Genomic DNA, 15,701 nt, shown 5'->3' on the forward strand with positions numbered 1-15,701 from the left:
GGTGATCTCTAAGGTCCCTTCCAGCCCAGGCCATTCTGTGATTCTGTGATTTGGCAGCAGATAGAGGAACTGCACCCAGCTGTTCCATCTGAACATCAAAACCCATTTTTCATGATGAGGGTGAGCGAACACTGGCACAAGTTGCCAAGAGGGGTTGTTCCACATTGGAGATATTCAAGAGCCACCTGAACCTGGTCCTTGGCACTGGCTCTAGGTGGCTGTGTTTAAGCAGATGCCCTTTGCTGGCCCCTTCCACCCATTCTGTGTTTCAGTGTTGCTGGGATCCCAGGTTCCTGTGCCATTAAAGGGAGTGGAGCTGTTGCCATAATCTCACACTTGCCTGTTAATCACTGGCAACAAGAGTAGCAGGGTCAACATCTTCACATACAAGTAAATGATACTCATACTATACTTTATTAAGAAGTACTTAGATACTCTGAGGAGAACAGGCTTATGAGATGAGCTTTTACCCTGAGGAGTAAAATCTGTTGAGGTGAAATAGTATGTGATGTTCTTCGGTTTATAAAGAGATTTTTAGGATTTTTTTATTACACATTATAGTCTATAGATTTCAAAATCTTCTTAAACTGTAAAAGCTTTTTAAATATAAAACTTCACTTCACATGCAAACAAAGCTTGAACTAACCCCTAAGCTACATTTTTATCACTGGTTCTGATACCAAATCTCATTACGGAAGCTGACTCGAAGTATGGAGGAGAGCTATTCATAGCTTGGAATAAAATAACCAGGGAAATTATATGTTCATAGTGCTGCATTTTGTCACTACGCAAATGGGAATGCAAAATTAAAGCAGGCTTGCAAAAAAGCTGTATTTTCTTACTTCATTCTTTTTTTTTTTTATCTGAATGCTTTATTCTGCATGTGCTTATGGCAACATGACTTCTTAACTGGCAGTATATTGACAGTGTTCTCTAGGATCTAAGTTAGATGGAATACTTAATTTGTTTGCTTTTTGCATCGCTCTTAATTGCATTTTGAACATTAGAATGTACACTAGGAGAGAAAAAAATGAAATATGTACCTCTTTTCTTCTTTTATCATGTTTATAAAATGGATATATAAATCCAGCTGTCGTTGTTACATCTTGATGTGATGTGGAGGCTATGAATTTTTCCTTGCTTAGAGTAAAACCTGATATTAAGGCCTTGTTCACAGGAACAAACTCAGTTAATTTGATTGGGAATGGAACTCTCTTGCATTTGAAACTGTATGGTAAAATTCCCTTTGTATTGTGTTCAAGCTGGCAAACTTTCTTAGCTCTAACAATAATGTCCACTCATTTTACTTTCATCCTTAAACTATCCAGTAGACCATTAGTGTGGTTCACAGTAATAGCACAAAAAAAACAGGAGTAGATTATAGATCTTTCACTTCTGACTTTTTATCTAGGGGAGGAAGTATGTAAATGGTAAAACTTTCCACTAAATAATCCTTATCAAACTTTTTATGTCTTTAGAAGTAGCTAGTTAAATTCATGCTGTAAACATCTCTTGGAGTTTGTATGAATAATGCTGTAGCAGTTTATTTGCCCTCTTTTATGATAATTCATCTTATTTCCTATTCACTGTGTCATACAGATTTAAGCATTTTTGTTCTATTCCTTGTGTATTTCAACTTGAAAGTTAAACTTGTTTATGTCTTTGTTCAGTATTGCAGTAACTAAAACACCTGATGTTAAAAGTACCCAATGCTTCAGGTTTAGAGTTCAGGCAGAGAATGCTCCCACCCATTAGAAAGTATATTGCATATATAAGCATTGTTAAAACTGTACTTGAAGTTACAAATGAGCAAATCATACATGAATGTCTAAAATCATACTTCAGACTTTGTTTTGGACTTTTGAGCCTAAGCTGTGTCTTTCCCAAACAAGAAAGTCAGACTTTGTTTCAGTTCAATGCCTAGATACAGATGGTTGTACAGGTCTTTAAAAGTATTTTGTATAGTTTGGGCTTTAAATAGATTGATTTTAAAATTCTCAGTCCTTATAGGGTTTCTGCTTATGGTTATAGTCTTATATTTTAAACAGTGGTCTGACAAACAACCTGACAAAACTAATCTTAGGTGAGTTATCAGTCAGTCTTGTAAAGCAATTCTCATACATGTCTCAGTGAAGAATTCAAAATCAAAGATTATAACGGTAGCAGTCTACAAAAATAATTAAAATAAATAGGAAAAAAGTTAATATGGTTTAAAATTAACATGAGTCAATAAAAAGGACAGCAGAAGAAAGTAAAGGAATACCGATCATTTTAATAAATGACAAGTCAGAAACTGAGTTGTTTCCCATTAAATACTTCATTTAGTTTTGTGCTCTGTTGTGGAGCCTCCTGACCTCTTGGCACTGCTGTAATACAAATAGTAGTGTACAGGTAATGAATGAATAAATAATTGAGCAATCTTTTTCAGCTGCCAGTTGAAGCCAGGATAGAAGTGACTAAGAAGGCTATCAAGGCAGTCAAACATCTTTGTGAGAAATCAAGAAAAAAAACTTCAGATAATGACATGAAAGATGCTGAAAACCCATCTGCTCCTTATGAAGAAACACTGAATCATTTGCAACAATCTCTTGCTCATCTGGAAACACTCACTCACAGTTTTATCACTTATTTGAAAAGCAGCAAACAGGTAATGATTACTGATCAAGTGCTTGCTTTGAGTATTACCATGACTAGCAGTGATAGACATCAATCTTCTGTCATATTTTATTAATGTTTTCTACCTTTGCTTTTGTTGACCTGGGTTTTGAACATTCCGTTCCATCAATCTTTTTTTTTTCTCAGTATATGTTAATTCCTAGCAGAAAGGACGACTGATACAGCTCTGTAAATAAGGAGTACACTGATTAGTGTTCCAACAACTATCTGTTCACAGGATACACTACAGAAGTATGGCTATTTATATGATCTGTCAAGGTCGGAGAAAGAAAAAATCCACGAGCAAGCAGTAGCCATGTGTATAGATGGTCAGCCCCTGGACATGGTGCAGCAGTTGTTACAAGTGGCTGTTGGAGATCTAGGCCTTTCTCCTCAGGATATTGTCCAATGTGCTATCAAAAAAATTGTAGGTATATTAAGGTAAGCACACTTTGTTAGTTAAGCACAAAAATCTTTCTTCTGGATTTTTGGAAGGTTTTTTTCCGATGGTTGAGTTGGTGTGTTGGTTTGTTGTGGTTTTTGGTTGTTTGTTTAGTTTTGTTTATTTTCAGTGAATACTTGTTTGCTTTTAATGTCTGGATTTTGCAGTAACAGGAAAGTTTTTTGATTGTGTTTTTGTTTACCAATAATTTAATATTATATTTTTATGAGTTGGGGAAGCCTGAGCAATTTGAACAAAGACAGACAGAGCTTACAGGCGCTTTTTACTTAAAAGCATTGGTTTACAGCATTGTTCCATTATCTGTGTGTGCCCTTGGGAATTTTTGTAACATTTACAACAGCACAAATTTTAATTCTTAAACAGAATTAAAAGGCATGTTTATTGGAAATAGTAACTCATGCCGGCATTTGAGCAGCAGAGGCCTAGTAATAGCTTCTGTCACAACAGTGTGTCCTACCAGAAGTCATACAATTTCCATCTTTGGAAAAACCTGCTGAGCCATTTCTGGGAGCTGGGGTTTTTTTTTGTGCAGGTTGGTTTGCTTCATTGAAAATATTTTATTCCCCCTCATTTTTTTAAGGGAGCGTTGGGAAACAAGGAGGATAATTTTATATCATCCATTTTAAATTGAACAGATACTTCTCATTTAACTATTCATGCAAAACTCTCTTAAAGTATTTCTGTTTCAAAGAGATGTATACATTCATACATGCAACAAGTATGAAAGAGTGTTCTGCTGTTAGATGTCTGGTAAACACTGTTTAGCACTTCTAAGACCAGTTTAGAGAGATAAAACTTTGAGAATTTATCCTGTTGTTCTGCATGCAGAAAAATTATATGGGCAGGATGATCTGAAGGCATACACCAAGAATTGGAAAAGAAGTCTAGCGTGGAAAGTTTGCTATGGCTCTACTTTTTCTTCAGCATGCATGTATATATTACAACAGATTGAAGTGCCACAGATGAAAAGAAGGCAGCCTGTCAAATTGTTTGCAGTCCCCTTTGGCAGAAAATTGATTTCTCCTGTCACTCAGTTTAAGAGTGTTCATGGCATCCTCAATGATGATAGAGCTTTTGCACAGCAACATAAGTAATAGTCTTTCTTGTCTGGGTTTGTCCATTTGAAGAAGAATAATTTAGCTTTAGATAATAACTGTCCTGCTGTTCCTGACTAGCAGTGTGATGTATCTGGATACAGAGCTCACAAAGTCCAGTTATTTTGACTGTAATGAGTCTCATTAACATGCAGAGTATGAGAAACCTATCAAAATTCTCCTCTCTACTCTGCTTCTTATCAACACTTCTGTGAACTGAAATTCTTGTTCTTTATTTGCATTGCAAGGCTGGGATGGCTGCAAGTTGATTTAAAGTGGTGGGACAGTGACTGTCTCCAGCAACTCCTGTGCAGCACTTGACTGGAAAGAGGGGGAGGACTGTCTCATAGAGAAAACTGTAGTGGCAAAGGGGGCAAATGAGTTGGAAGTTTCAATTAAGATGGCTTTGTGTGTGTTGTGTCCTTATGTGGTCAGTAGAAATGTTCCACTCCCACTCTGCTGCATTTTTGGGAAAAGAAGAGAAAGATAATTTTATATCATTCTATAATGTTCCATTGTCTACAACAATGATAAAGAGCATGAAGTGAAAACCTAGCATCAGCTAAAATAGAAAATACTTGAGATAATATCCTCCCTATGATGAAATTCAGAAAGGGTTAATACTTTAAAGTACTACATATAATCTAAATATAGGGAGGAATTAAAAGAAAGGTTGTTAATTGACATCTCTTAAGCTTGCTGGTATTCCTGTTGTTATGAATAAAATTGGATTCATCTCTATCTTATGCTCAGATGTTCACTTTCAAGATACAGCACAAATTACAACATTTTGTTAAATACTTGCATTTCTACAATTAAAGAAGCAGTCTTGCCTGTGTAGCTGGAAAAGCAAACTTTTACTTGATAAATGCAACATTTCAAGGGAATACCTTATTTAGGTTTATTTACTGGAGCTTTGATATGCTACACAGTGTGGTTACTTTATACAGTAGTTTTGAAATAGATTTTGTTGGAAAATTCCTTCTTTGACAGTTAACCTTCAGAGTAGCAGTTGGAAGGCTGTGAGAACTGAACTTGGATTTTCTATAGCTCTGGTGACAAGGAATGTAATTAAGGTATTGCAAACACAAGTGACAGAGGCCTGTATGGATGTGACAAATTATGGTAGTGTCTGATTTGCTTGAAAATCACAGTCCACCACTTCTGAGACTGAAAATACACATCCTTTCTTTCAGTTGCATTAACTAGGACCACCCTTCAAACACAGTAAATATCTTTTGTTATTAGCATATATAGTCATTCCTGCAGAAGAACCTTCTAGTAAGTAATGTCTTCATGAAAGCTGAAGTTACTTTTTGGCTTCATTTTATAGCAGCATATGATATGACAGGCTTAACAACTTTGATCCTTTCTCAGAAACAGATTCTTTTGTTAAATGTAATGTAGTTATTTGCCTAACCTGGGATCTTGTAATTTGTGAATTTGTAAATCATTAAATTGCAATTTTAAGAGCAGTATTGTCCTCCAGTTTTTTCAACTACTTTTGTCTCCCTTAACTCTAGTTTTGGCACACAAAATTCAAAATAGAAACTATTGCATTGGTATGTGTAAAAGCTCTCCAGCAGAGCATATTTTCATATTTTACATGATTTATGTATTGTGCCCTTCCTTGTTTGCCTGTAGAAACAGCTACTATAAATAAAAATCAGTTGCCTCTACAATATAAACCGTGAACCTGTGGAAAACAAAACAAAATATTGTAGCAACTATGGTCTCCTGATTTGTCTTACCTAAGACTGAATTCCTTGCCTAAGATCACTGGCACGGTGGATAGGAAGTGTTCCATGATCCATGACTGCAGGCATGTCCGTGGTTGGTCAGTCAGGAAAGACATTTTGTCTGTTTGTCTGTTGAAGACTTCATGGTCTCCTTCACCTGCTGCTCCTAGAGTTCTTAGATGTCCACAGGGATATAGTGTTTCATGAAATTTTGAAAGCATTCACACCAAGCAATGAGCAGGAAAGGTTTGGTGAAATTTTGAGTTCCTTGTTAAATGTCCACTGTTTTCTGAAGAGTGTAAGTCCAGCTTTGTTAGAAAGACTAGCTACATTAACGGGGGGGAAAAAATCAGATTTTTTATTACCTCATCTCATTTGAGCAGGGGTAATACAGAGTAATTTTGTAACTTGTATATAATGATTTTGTGGTATTTCAAATGGAAATGATGGTTAACCATTAAGACATTTATCCCCAGCTCTGAATGATAACACCATTAGTATGTTATTTCCTTATTTTCCTCATATTTAAATATGACAAAGCACAATCAGAAGGAGGAAAACAAAGCTGGAGTATTTTCAATGAAAACAGTAATTAGGTTAAAAAATTTAGATTAAGTTAATTTATTCTTCCAAGTGTTCTTTGTACTTTATTCTGTTTAAGGAATGTGATTAAATATGCATCACTTTTGCTGACACTGAACTGAAATCAAAATAAGCCTTTATCAGTGTAATTACAGCACGCTCATACCTAGGAGTTTTGAGGTGAACACTAAATCGTGTTCTGTTGTTTAAAACATGCATAAAATAGCATATAATCTGTGTGGGAGACTAATCCTTCATTAATTATATTTGTTTCTGTTAGTAGCTGCTTATTTTTAATCATGAATTATTAAGAAAAGAACAAGGCAGTAATCTCTGGAAACTTGACAGGATTATTTGTCTCAAGAGCTGTCATCTCTTTTTAGTTCCTCTAAGCATTAGGCAGTAAAGGCAGTATTAAGCTTAAAAAATGGCTAGCTTTCAGTCTTTATAGATTTTTAAAATATTTCCTTATTCTAGATAACTGTAGCTTACTGTTTAGATTAACCTCTTTTCTCCTGTCCTTGTGCTTGGCAAAAGGGACCTGTCTGTGTCTGACAGAATTGAAGCTTCCTGTAAATGTTCATACATCTGTTTTTCTGGAAAACCAGTTTCACAGATGTATTGTCAGAAACAGTCATTTTTTTGTTTTCAGAAATGCCCATTAGCTTTTGCAGATACATTTCTTTTGACCCATTTTGGTTTGGGTTGGGTTTTTTGGTTGGGATTTGTTGGTTTTTTTGGAGGGGTTTTGTTTTGTTTCAGGGTATTTTTGAGGAGCTCAGAGCCTGCTTGTGACAGGAGCTAACAACTTTCATTTCTGATTTAAGAGATGAAGGTTTTTTGAAGAGCCAGGGCTGGGACTGTCCAGAACTGAACTTTAAATTGAGGATACCCAAAATACAAGGTTTGCTGGTCAGTTGCCTTTGATATGGTAGTTGTTCATGTACACTGAACATAAGTAAGTGCAAGTAGAGCAGTAAAAATCACTTTCTGTACACTGTACAATCACATGATAGTTTGGGTTAGAAGAAACCTTTAAAGGTTATCTTGTGCAGCACCCCCTACAATGAGCAGGGACATCTTCACCTCGATCAGGTCATGGAGAGCCCGTCCAATCTGGCCTTGAGTGTTTCCAGCAAAGGGGCATCCACCACCTCTCTGGACAACCTGTGCCACCAGCCTCACTGTAAAAAATTCCTTCCTTATATGTAGTCTGAATTGACTCTCTCATCTGTCACCATTTTTCTTATAATCCCCTTTAAGTATTGAAGGGCTGCCAATGTCCTGTTTGTTTCTGTTTCAATACTCATTCTCTTCTCAGTGTGCAAGCTTAACAAGTATTCTGGTTTCCTTTTAATATGCCATGTTAATGCCCATTGTAGATGTGTTTTTATTGTGAACTTAATTGAAAAAAGGGCACAAAAAATGGAAAATTTAAATCTGCACTGTAAACAAATCACTAACAAAGTGGCTTATAAAAAGAGTTAATGAAGTGCCTTATAACTGTCTTCACTCTAGGGACATATAATAAATTTTTTTAGCTTTTTATGTTTTAAAGGAAATTGAAACTATCTCCTAATGCATGTAGCCAGTTGCATAAAATGATTATTTGAATACTGGTCTGCTTTTTACCATTTCCACACTTCTCTCCTAAGGGTGTATTTTTTTTTTCTTTTTCCTAAACAGAGTGTTTAGTTCTGTTACATCTCCTTTCTGTGAAAAAACACTTTTTTTCTTCTTTTTTTACCTTCTGAGAATGAATTTTTTGTGTGTTTTGGTAATGGATTTTATCTTTTGGAGACGTATCATGTCTCTGAGAGTTTAAAACCCTGAACATTTCTGTATATTCTGTACTATAAATAATGATTTGGTTGATTCCAGGTATTCTGAAGATGTTTAGAAAAATATCGAGATTCAAGCTTCACTCATAAAGAAGTTATTTAGCTACCATATGCTAATACTGGTAGTAAGAACAGCATTTTTATCAGTTATATGTACAGTATTTTTTGAGAAAAAGACCAGTGTTATCTGCCTTCTACTCCTATTTCAGACTTTAGGAGTGCAATATAATATTATAAAATGAGTATGCTACATTTTCATCATGCAACAAATCATCTTGCATCTGTTCTGAATAGAGTTATATTGATTTTTAATCCTGTGTTGTTCACTGGAGTGCTGGCTACTTACTAAGATAAAAATAGAAAAGTCAAAAATTCTGAATGCAGGAAGACATTAAAGACTATAAAGATTTAGGTCTCTATGCCATATCATATAATCACTGTCCAGGAAATATAATTATCTTTCTGATGTAATAAATGACAAAACTGTAAATATTCTCTAACTCTTGACAAAAAATATTTTGGATTATCATGGTTATTTTTGCACATTATTATCAGCTGTGTGGTATTTTGGCTTTAGATAGAATGGTCAAAGTAGTCTGGCCATGTGTTTGTTATTGGTAAAAGCAGATCTAGGAAGAGGCTGACATTTTTACTATCAGAAGAGCTTTGAAATGGTGATGAACTATGGAGAAAATACCCTTTTCCCTGGGTTTTTCAAATCATCTCCAGTCAGATAACTTGGTAACCATTTGCCTTTTTTCCTGTTTCTGGAATGCAGCTTTGACAAAGTGAGCCAGGCGAAGCCGCTGTTTTTGCGGTTCATCCAGGCATCAGCGCCACCGCAGTGGTTTCTGTGCAGAGACACTGTGTGTTGTACCAGTGCAAAACCTTTCCCTGTCTCAGCACTGAGTCTGTTTAATGGAAAACCTTAGCTGAAAATGTCCCTTTCATTGAGTAAGGAGCAAAGCTTGCTTTCCTACCAAAGAGGCTTTGGGTTGTATGTTTGTTTCTTTCTTTTTTCACCCAATTTCACAATCTTTTAACCTCCAAAAGAAAACTGTATTTTAACTGAAACATCTGATGGGATGGGTGGACATTTTTCTATTCCACACGTGCACAGAGGCTGCTGTTCATGGTGGCTTGACCCCAGAGGAATCAGCAGGTAGGATACTACTGACTCAGGTTACAGTTGAGCTAATTTAAGCCAACAGAGGTGCTGCAAGAGGATTTGGACAGAAAGGATGGTGACATTTATGTATAACTTAAGGCCTGTTTAGTTCGTATTGGTCTTTAAGGTAGTGAGATTACAAGTGAATATTCTGCTGACCTAGTTAATCTGTGTTAGAAGCACTAAACATTAACTATGCTTTTCCTTTCAAGTTTCATTTAAGAGTTTTAGTATTTTTTCCCACTCTTTCTTGTTGCTTTTTGCATTACTCTGACATAAAAATAAAGCTACTAGTTAAGAAGCGAAAATGGAACCTTCTTATAATTATTGAACAATTCATGTAAATCCTACAGGTGCAGAAAACAAGATACAGTATTAGGGATCATTTTAACTATAACTTTGTCTTTCCTTAATAGTGGAAATGGTGACTCATCTACAACAGAAAAAGATCCACTTGGAATCCTTGAAGGTATAATTTCTGCAGTGCATGCAAGCGTTGAAAAAGGGTAAGAGCTTCCTGTATGGATTCTTTGGGTAAGACTTTGAAAGATGCTTCTCATGAAATCTTTCAAGGTACAGTACTGAATATGGATGATTTTTCTTCATGGAATATATATATAATGGGTTTGCACTTAATTTTCTAAGGCTTTATTCTGGAACGGGGTATCATTTTTCATGTTAGAAATCTGAACCCTGACAGAAGCCTTTACTTGATCATTTGGAAGAAAGCACTGAACCTAAAATTTAGATAACTGTGTATTATAGTCAAATAAGAAAATGGCTTTTTAGCTGTGACTACTGCAGATTGTCTGTCTACCAGGAGCATGTCACTGCTTTTGTTTCAATTTAGTTGATAAATTGGAAATTGTAATGATTCACTTTCAGATATCATAATTTAGATATCTAAGTTTGTCTATATTTGTAAAATATAGTGCTGAAATAATTTCCCAAATGCTATATGATGCTTCAGCACATTTTTTCTCCTCTTTTGGGAGTGTCCTTACTTCAGATCATACAATGGCCTGTATGTCTCAAGGACATTTTCCATTTCACTTCCTGTAAAGAAAAGGAAGAAACAAACAAAAAAAAACCCAAACAAAAACAAACAAACAAACAAAAATTAGCTTTTTACCCCCCAGATGTACAAATGAAGAATTCATGTATAATAATGATAATAAGATCCCATACTTTCTGGTAGCCACACAAAAACAGTTACGCTATTTTTTTGAGGCTTCTGCAATGAAATTAATGAGTTGAATGTTGGATACTGAAGTAGACTGAATTGATCTAAAAATTTGCAGTAAATATAATTTGCAGTACTCTAAGGTATAAAGGATGAGTCAGTACTATTTTATTCTGAGATACACTTTCTGGAGTCTTTTATTTGTATACTTCATCAACATTTAACTGCTGAAACAGTAAGCTGGAGTGAAAGTAATTATGATTGCAAGAGATTGTTTATATTCCTTTAAATATTTATTTATTACCTTGAAACTAAGCTACTCAATTTACGAAACAGAAATATTTTCCTTAGGAGAACATATGTAAGCCTCAAGTGCAAGCTGTACAAACTCTTGAAATATTCCAACAAGTCCCTTTAATTCCCAGACTTTTAATTTACAGTTTGAATGCCACCTGTTCAGCAAAGGCATGTCTAATTCAGCTGGAGTTCTGAGCTAACAGCATCATTCAGACAATATGAAGCCTAAGTAAAATTGAAATCCTTGTAATATGAAAACCTCAGATGTCAAGGTTTATTATTTCATAGCTGCAGGACAGGTTAACTTGGTATTTTTCTGTCTCATATTACTTTCCCGACTGTCTTGTTAAGACAAATAAAGGAACATTAGTTACAAATCACACTCCACCAGCAGCCCCTTGCTCAGCTTCCTTTTTTTTTTTTTTTTTTAAGAAAAAAGTTTGCTTGAATTTAAAACATTACTGAAAGTTAAAACAGCATTTGCTGATTTGGTACCTGTTATTTTATAGCCTCCAAGGGACAGAGCAGATGATTCTGTCTCCAGCTGTGAACTGCTTGGTTCCACACAGTTAGAATGTATTTGATAGAATTCACTTTCTGAATCAAATCATATACTTAGGAGTGTTCATAATTAACAAAGTCCGACCCCAAAATTTAGGGGTTTTGACATCATTCTTTTTTTCTTTTTAAGGAATTTGGGGTATATTGCAATCATTATCATGAACTTAGAATGATCAAGCTGGCTAGAGATGGTACAGAAAAAAGATATAGGGCTAGATCTGCAAATGGGAGAAAATAATTTGTGTTTGTGGAATGGAAAGAAAGGACTTTTAAAGGAAGAAAAAGAGTGCAGGGTGCCAATATGAATAAGCATTCAAAAATAAAAGTATCATACTAAAATTCAGGCATTCATACTGGTTTTCCATTAAATCAGATAGTGTGGTAGTAGAAGCATCAGTCAGGCCCAGCCCCCATGAAAAGGCTTGGACTTCAGATGCTGAAACCCAGCACCACTGTATGGTACCAGGGTAGTTTGAAAGAATATGTAAGTCTACAGAAGGATCCTATGGTATTACATGGTTGTTTGAAGTCCAGAAAAAGTTCTTATGCCACACAGCTTTGGATTCCTGATTTACAAGGGCTGATTTCCCTGCAGCCTTGCAGAGGTCAGATCTTCCATTTCCTGGTGTTAGGTATTTCTTACGTCCTGAATGTGCTTGTTTAATTTTAAAAATGCCTGTAATATTTTCATTAGGATTATTACCTGAGACTGTTTATTACAGTATTATTTAATTACAGGGAGAAAATAATTTCTTCAGATGACCTTCTGGAGTGGTTGAGACCTTTCTGTGGTGATGACTCCCTACCAGTGAAGCCTCGCATCAGGGTATTGCAAATTCTGGAGCAAGCCTTCCATCTCAGCGATGAGGACAGCAAGCTGCTTGTGTACTTCAGGACACAGGCTGTTCTCAGAGCCTGCTGGCCTGAAACAAAGGTATTAATACTGATTGCTGCAAATTACAGCATTAATCTGTTTTGTGTGTGAGGATTACATAATGAAACACTGGTCTGCAGTGTATGGTTGTGATGCATCCTATTGTCTGGAAACTAATCCTAGTTTCCTTTTTAAATCAAGTTTCTGATACATTCTGATCCTTTGAAAAATGAAGTTACATAAAGGTAAAGGACTTCTCTAGTTTTTGTTTAGGATCAGGAGTACATAATACTGAACTTGATGGAATGCTAGCAATCTTCCTCCATGTCAAATATTGGCTTTGATGTTTTTGTACCTTCTTTCTTTTCTGACTTTTTTTTTCTGTCAGTTTTACCTTCCCTCTTTATCTTCCACTTGGTGTCACATTTTACTCAGAATTAGAATGATAATTACTGGCCACTGACTTGTTTCTTGAGCTTTTAAATGTTGTGTGAATGTGTAGCAGTTTTGAAATCATGTCAATAGCTCTTGCTGCAAGTAGAATTGTTCAGAAGCAGAGTTACTTTTTGTTCATTTTCGAAGTGCCTCCCCCCATGCCAAGACCTTACAGAACAAAAATAGAATTTTTCTAATAGTTCCCAAAAAATCTATGAGCAAACCCACTTTATATTCATATAAAACAAAAGCAATATCTCAGTTTTGACTTGCTGTGCTAAATTCATCCAAGGGAACAATCCTAATAAAAATCTTAAAAGGAAAAGAAAGTACTTATCTCTTGGTTTCTTTGGAAATTACTTTTTCTCTTGTATTTACAGTAATATCAGCATTTAACTCCTCAACTACTATTCAGGTGTCTGTGATTGGATTCTTCATCTTCATTTCAATCCTTTGTCAGTATTTGTGTTGCCTGTGACCTGCTTTCCAATTCAAAATCATTTCCAATTTTAAAACATTCAACTAGAGTATGCCTTAAGAAAAAAAGATACAGGCAGATAATAGCTTTCAGCCATGTTTGTAGAAGACAGAAAAAGAACCTGTATTTGACAGAAGCCTTATAAGACTCACTACACTTGTGATTTTACCTTAAATATTTATCCAAATTTTATTTTCTCCCATAATCTTGGAAGTGAGGATGTATAACTTTGCAAAAAGAAACACCCATCCATTTGGTTACAAAACCAAATGGTAGGACTTAATTGACTGCATTTCATGTGCTGCTGGCTCATGTGTAGCTCACTGCCCACCAGAGCCCCCAGGGCTCCCGCAGCAGAGCTGAGACAGCCGCAGCTGTGCCGTCCCCACCTGTGCTGTTCCAGGTGCAGCACAGCTGTTAAACCTCGTGCAAATTTTGCTGGCTCGGTCTTCCAGCCTGTTCAGGCCTCTCCATGTAATCAGTTACTTTCAGTTTCCTGAAGGGATTTTTAGAATACTCCTAATTTCAAGCAGAAAAACCTGGTTTTCTTTCTGCATGGGAAAAAGTTTGTACTGGCTGAGCAACAGTTCATCTGTTCATCACAGAGTTGCTGATCACTTCAGTGCTTCACACTTTTGCTGATGAGTAAGCAAGTAGTACAAGAAGACGTGTAATAAAGCTTGAGAAATACACTAGATAAGTTCAAACCTTTCAGAGATAACTGTATGAAAATATGTACACAACACCATCATACTAATTTCTCTGTAGAAATAGCTTTCATGCTTAACAATAGTGAAAGCAGTGCTTAAATGTACATACATAAAAATCATTGTTTGTGCACCCCAATTTCTGCTACAGAGTGCAATTATAAGAGTCCTATTGGAATATATTAAAAGTTACTTTCATTTTCATGTCAGCTCAAGCTCAGTGTGGTTGATAAGAACCATTTCTTTTCTTCAAAGATTTTGTACTAGGTAACTAACGTGTTATTTAGACAGAAGTCATGTTGGTTTGTCCATTAGTACCTGTCACTGACATTGAAAGTTCTTCACAAATGTCCAAGGAAATAAATAAGTGGCCTTAGATGTATTTATTTTGGATTTTTTTTCCTCTTTTAGTCAGCTGATGTCAAATGCTAGTCTACAAACTGATACTAGAAAAGCAAGTGATGGCCTTGTTTGAGGTCTTACTAAGTTTGCGTATTTTGTGAATTAACAAACAAGGAAAATATAATCATAAAATAACAAATTGAAAACTATGCATTTCCCAGTCCTTCAGGTGTGTTAGTGGAACAAGAACACTGCAGAAGTCAGTGCTTACATGGCTGCTGAAAAGAGGAGGGATTTCTATATGAGCTTTGGCAGAGCCTTATGGTTAAGACACAGTTTTCTCGTGCAAGTTCACACTTAGGTACAAAGACCTTTAAAAGCAACCCTGTTTTACAGGAGGGAGTATTGAAGGAGAACTTGAAAGTTTAATCAGGTTGCTGAGTAATCCTGGATGAAGAAGGAGACAGGAGGAATCTCATCTTTCAAACTATGTCAGTCTGCCTGCATTGTCTGTAGGCATCGCTTTCTCTAGTATCACTACACCTTTATCAATTTGGTCATCCTTTCTCATCAGCAAAATAATTAAAAAAAAAAAAATCACATCTAGAATAGTGGGGAGGGAAGGGTCTGTGGATTGAATGCTGGTTTTAGATTTTACAGGAATGTGTTTAAAGGTTGTTGGTTTTCAGGGCTTTTTAATGAACTTTAGATTGCAAATAGGTCAAAAATACATTCATTATCTTGCTTCCAGAATGTTGTATTATTACTTGCATGGCATTTCTTACATGCTTTTAGGGGATCCTTCTTTTCCTATACCAGTCCTTGGCACAAAAATGGACAGCAGATATTATAAAGTATGAATGTGGATTTCTATTTAATAAAGATAATTTTAATGATATTGCAGTGTTCAATTACCAGAAAACGTGTGAAAGCCACCCTCAGTGTGTCTACTAATCCTCTTAGACAGGCTTTGCATACATCAAGGAGGGACTTAATATTTAATTATGCTCTAGGTGCTGTAAGTAGTGGTCCCACAAATCAATGTGCTGGGAAACAGGCCAGCTCCTACAAAATTAAAAATGTATTTTATGGAAGCAGCTACCTATCAAACATTCAGAAACACAGTGATTTTCAGTTCTCTAAAGATTAGTTAACAAAATTAAAAATTCAGGGGTCCTCATTTTTCAAAGGCTTGAGAGTCCTTAATTCACATTCCAGTAGCATCCCACACTATGGAGGAGGAGGAGGCATGCCTTGTTTTAATCCCCTTGATGAATTTTAT

General features: G+C 35.7%; 1 protein-coding gene across 2 annotated transcripts in view; it reads left to right on the plus strand.

Annotated features, from left to right (window-relative positions):
• The window catches only part of NBAS (NBAS subunit of NRZ tethering complex), a 159,498-nt gene that overhangs the window by 111,516 nt on the left and 32,281 nt on the right, over positions 1 to 15,701 (plus strand). For both annotated transcript variants that reach the window (XM_084203427.1, XM_084203428.1), the window contains 4 exons: positions 2,429 to 2,647; positions 2,894 to 3,096; positions 9,959 to 10,048; positions 12,322 to 12,517. In XM_084203427.1, the coding sequence (XP_084059553.1) occupies positions 2,429 to 2,647; positions 2,894 to 3,096; positions 9,959 to 10,048; positions 12,322 to 12,517 (708 nt within the window). The remainder of the gene's footprint in view (positions 1 to 2,428; positions 2,648 to 2,893; positions 3,097 to 9,958; positions 10,049 to 12,321; positions 12,518 to 15,701) is intronic.

The sequence above is a fragment of the Fringilla coelebs genome, assembly GCF_963513975.1.
Source record: "Fringilla coelebs genome assembly, chromosome: 3".
NCBI classification, from domain to species: Eukaryota; Metazoa; Chordata; class Aves; order Passeriformes; family Fringillidae; genus Fringilla; species Fringilla coelebs.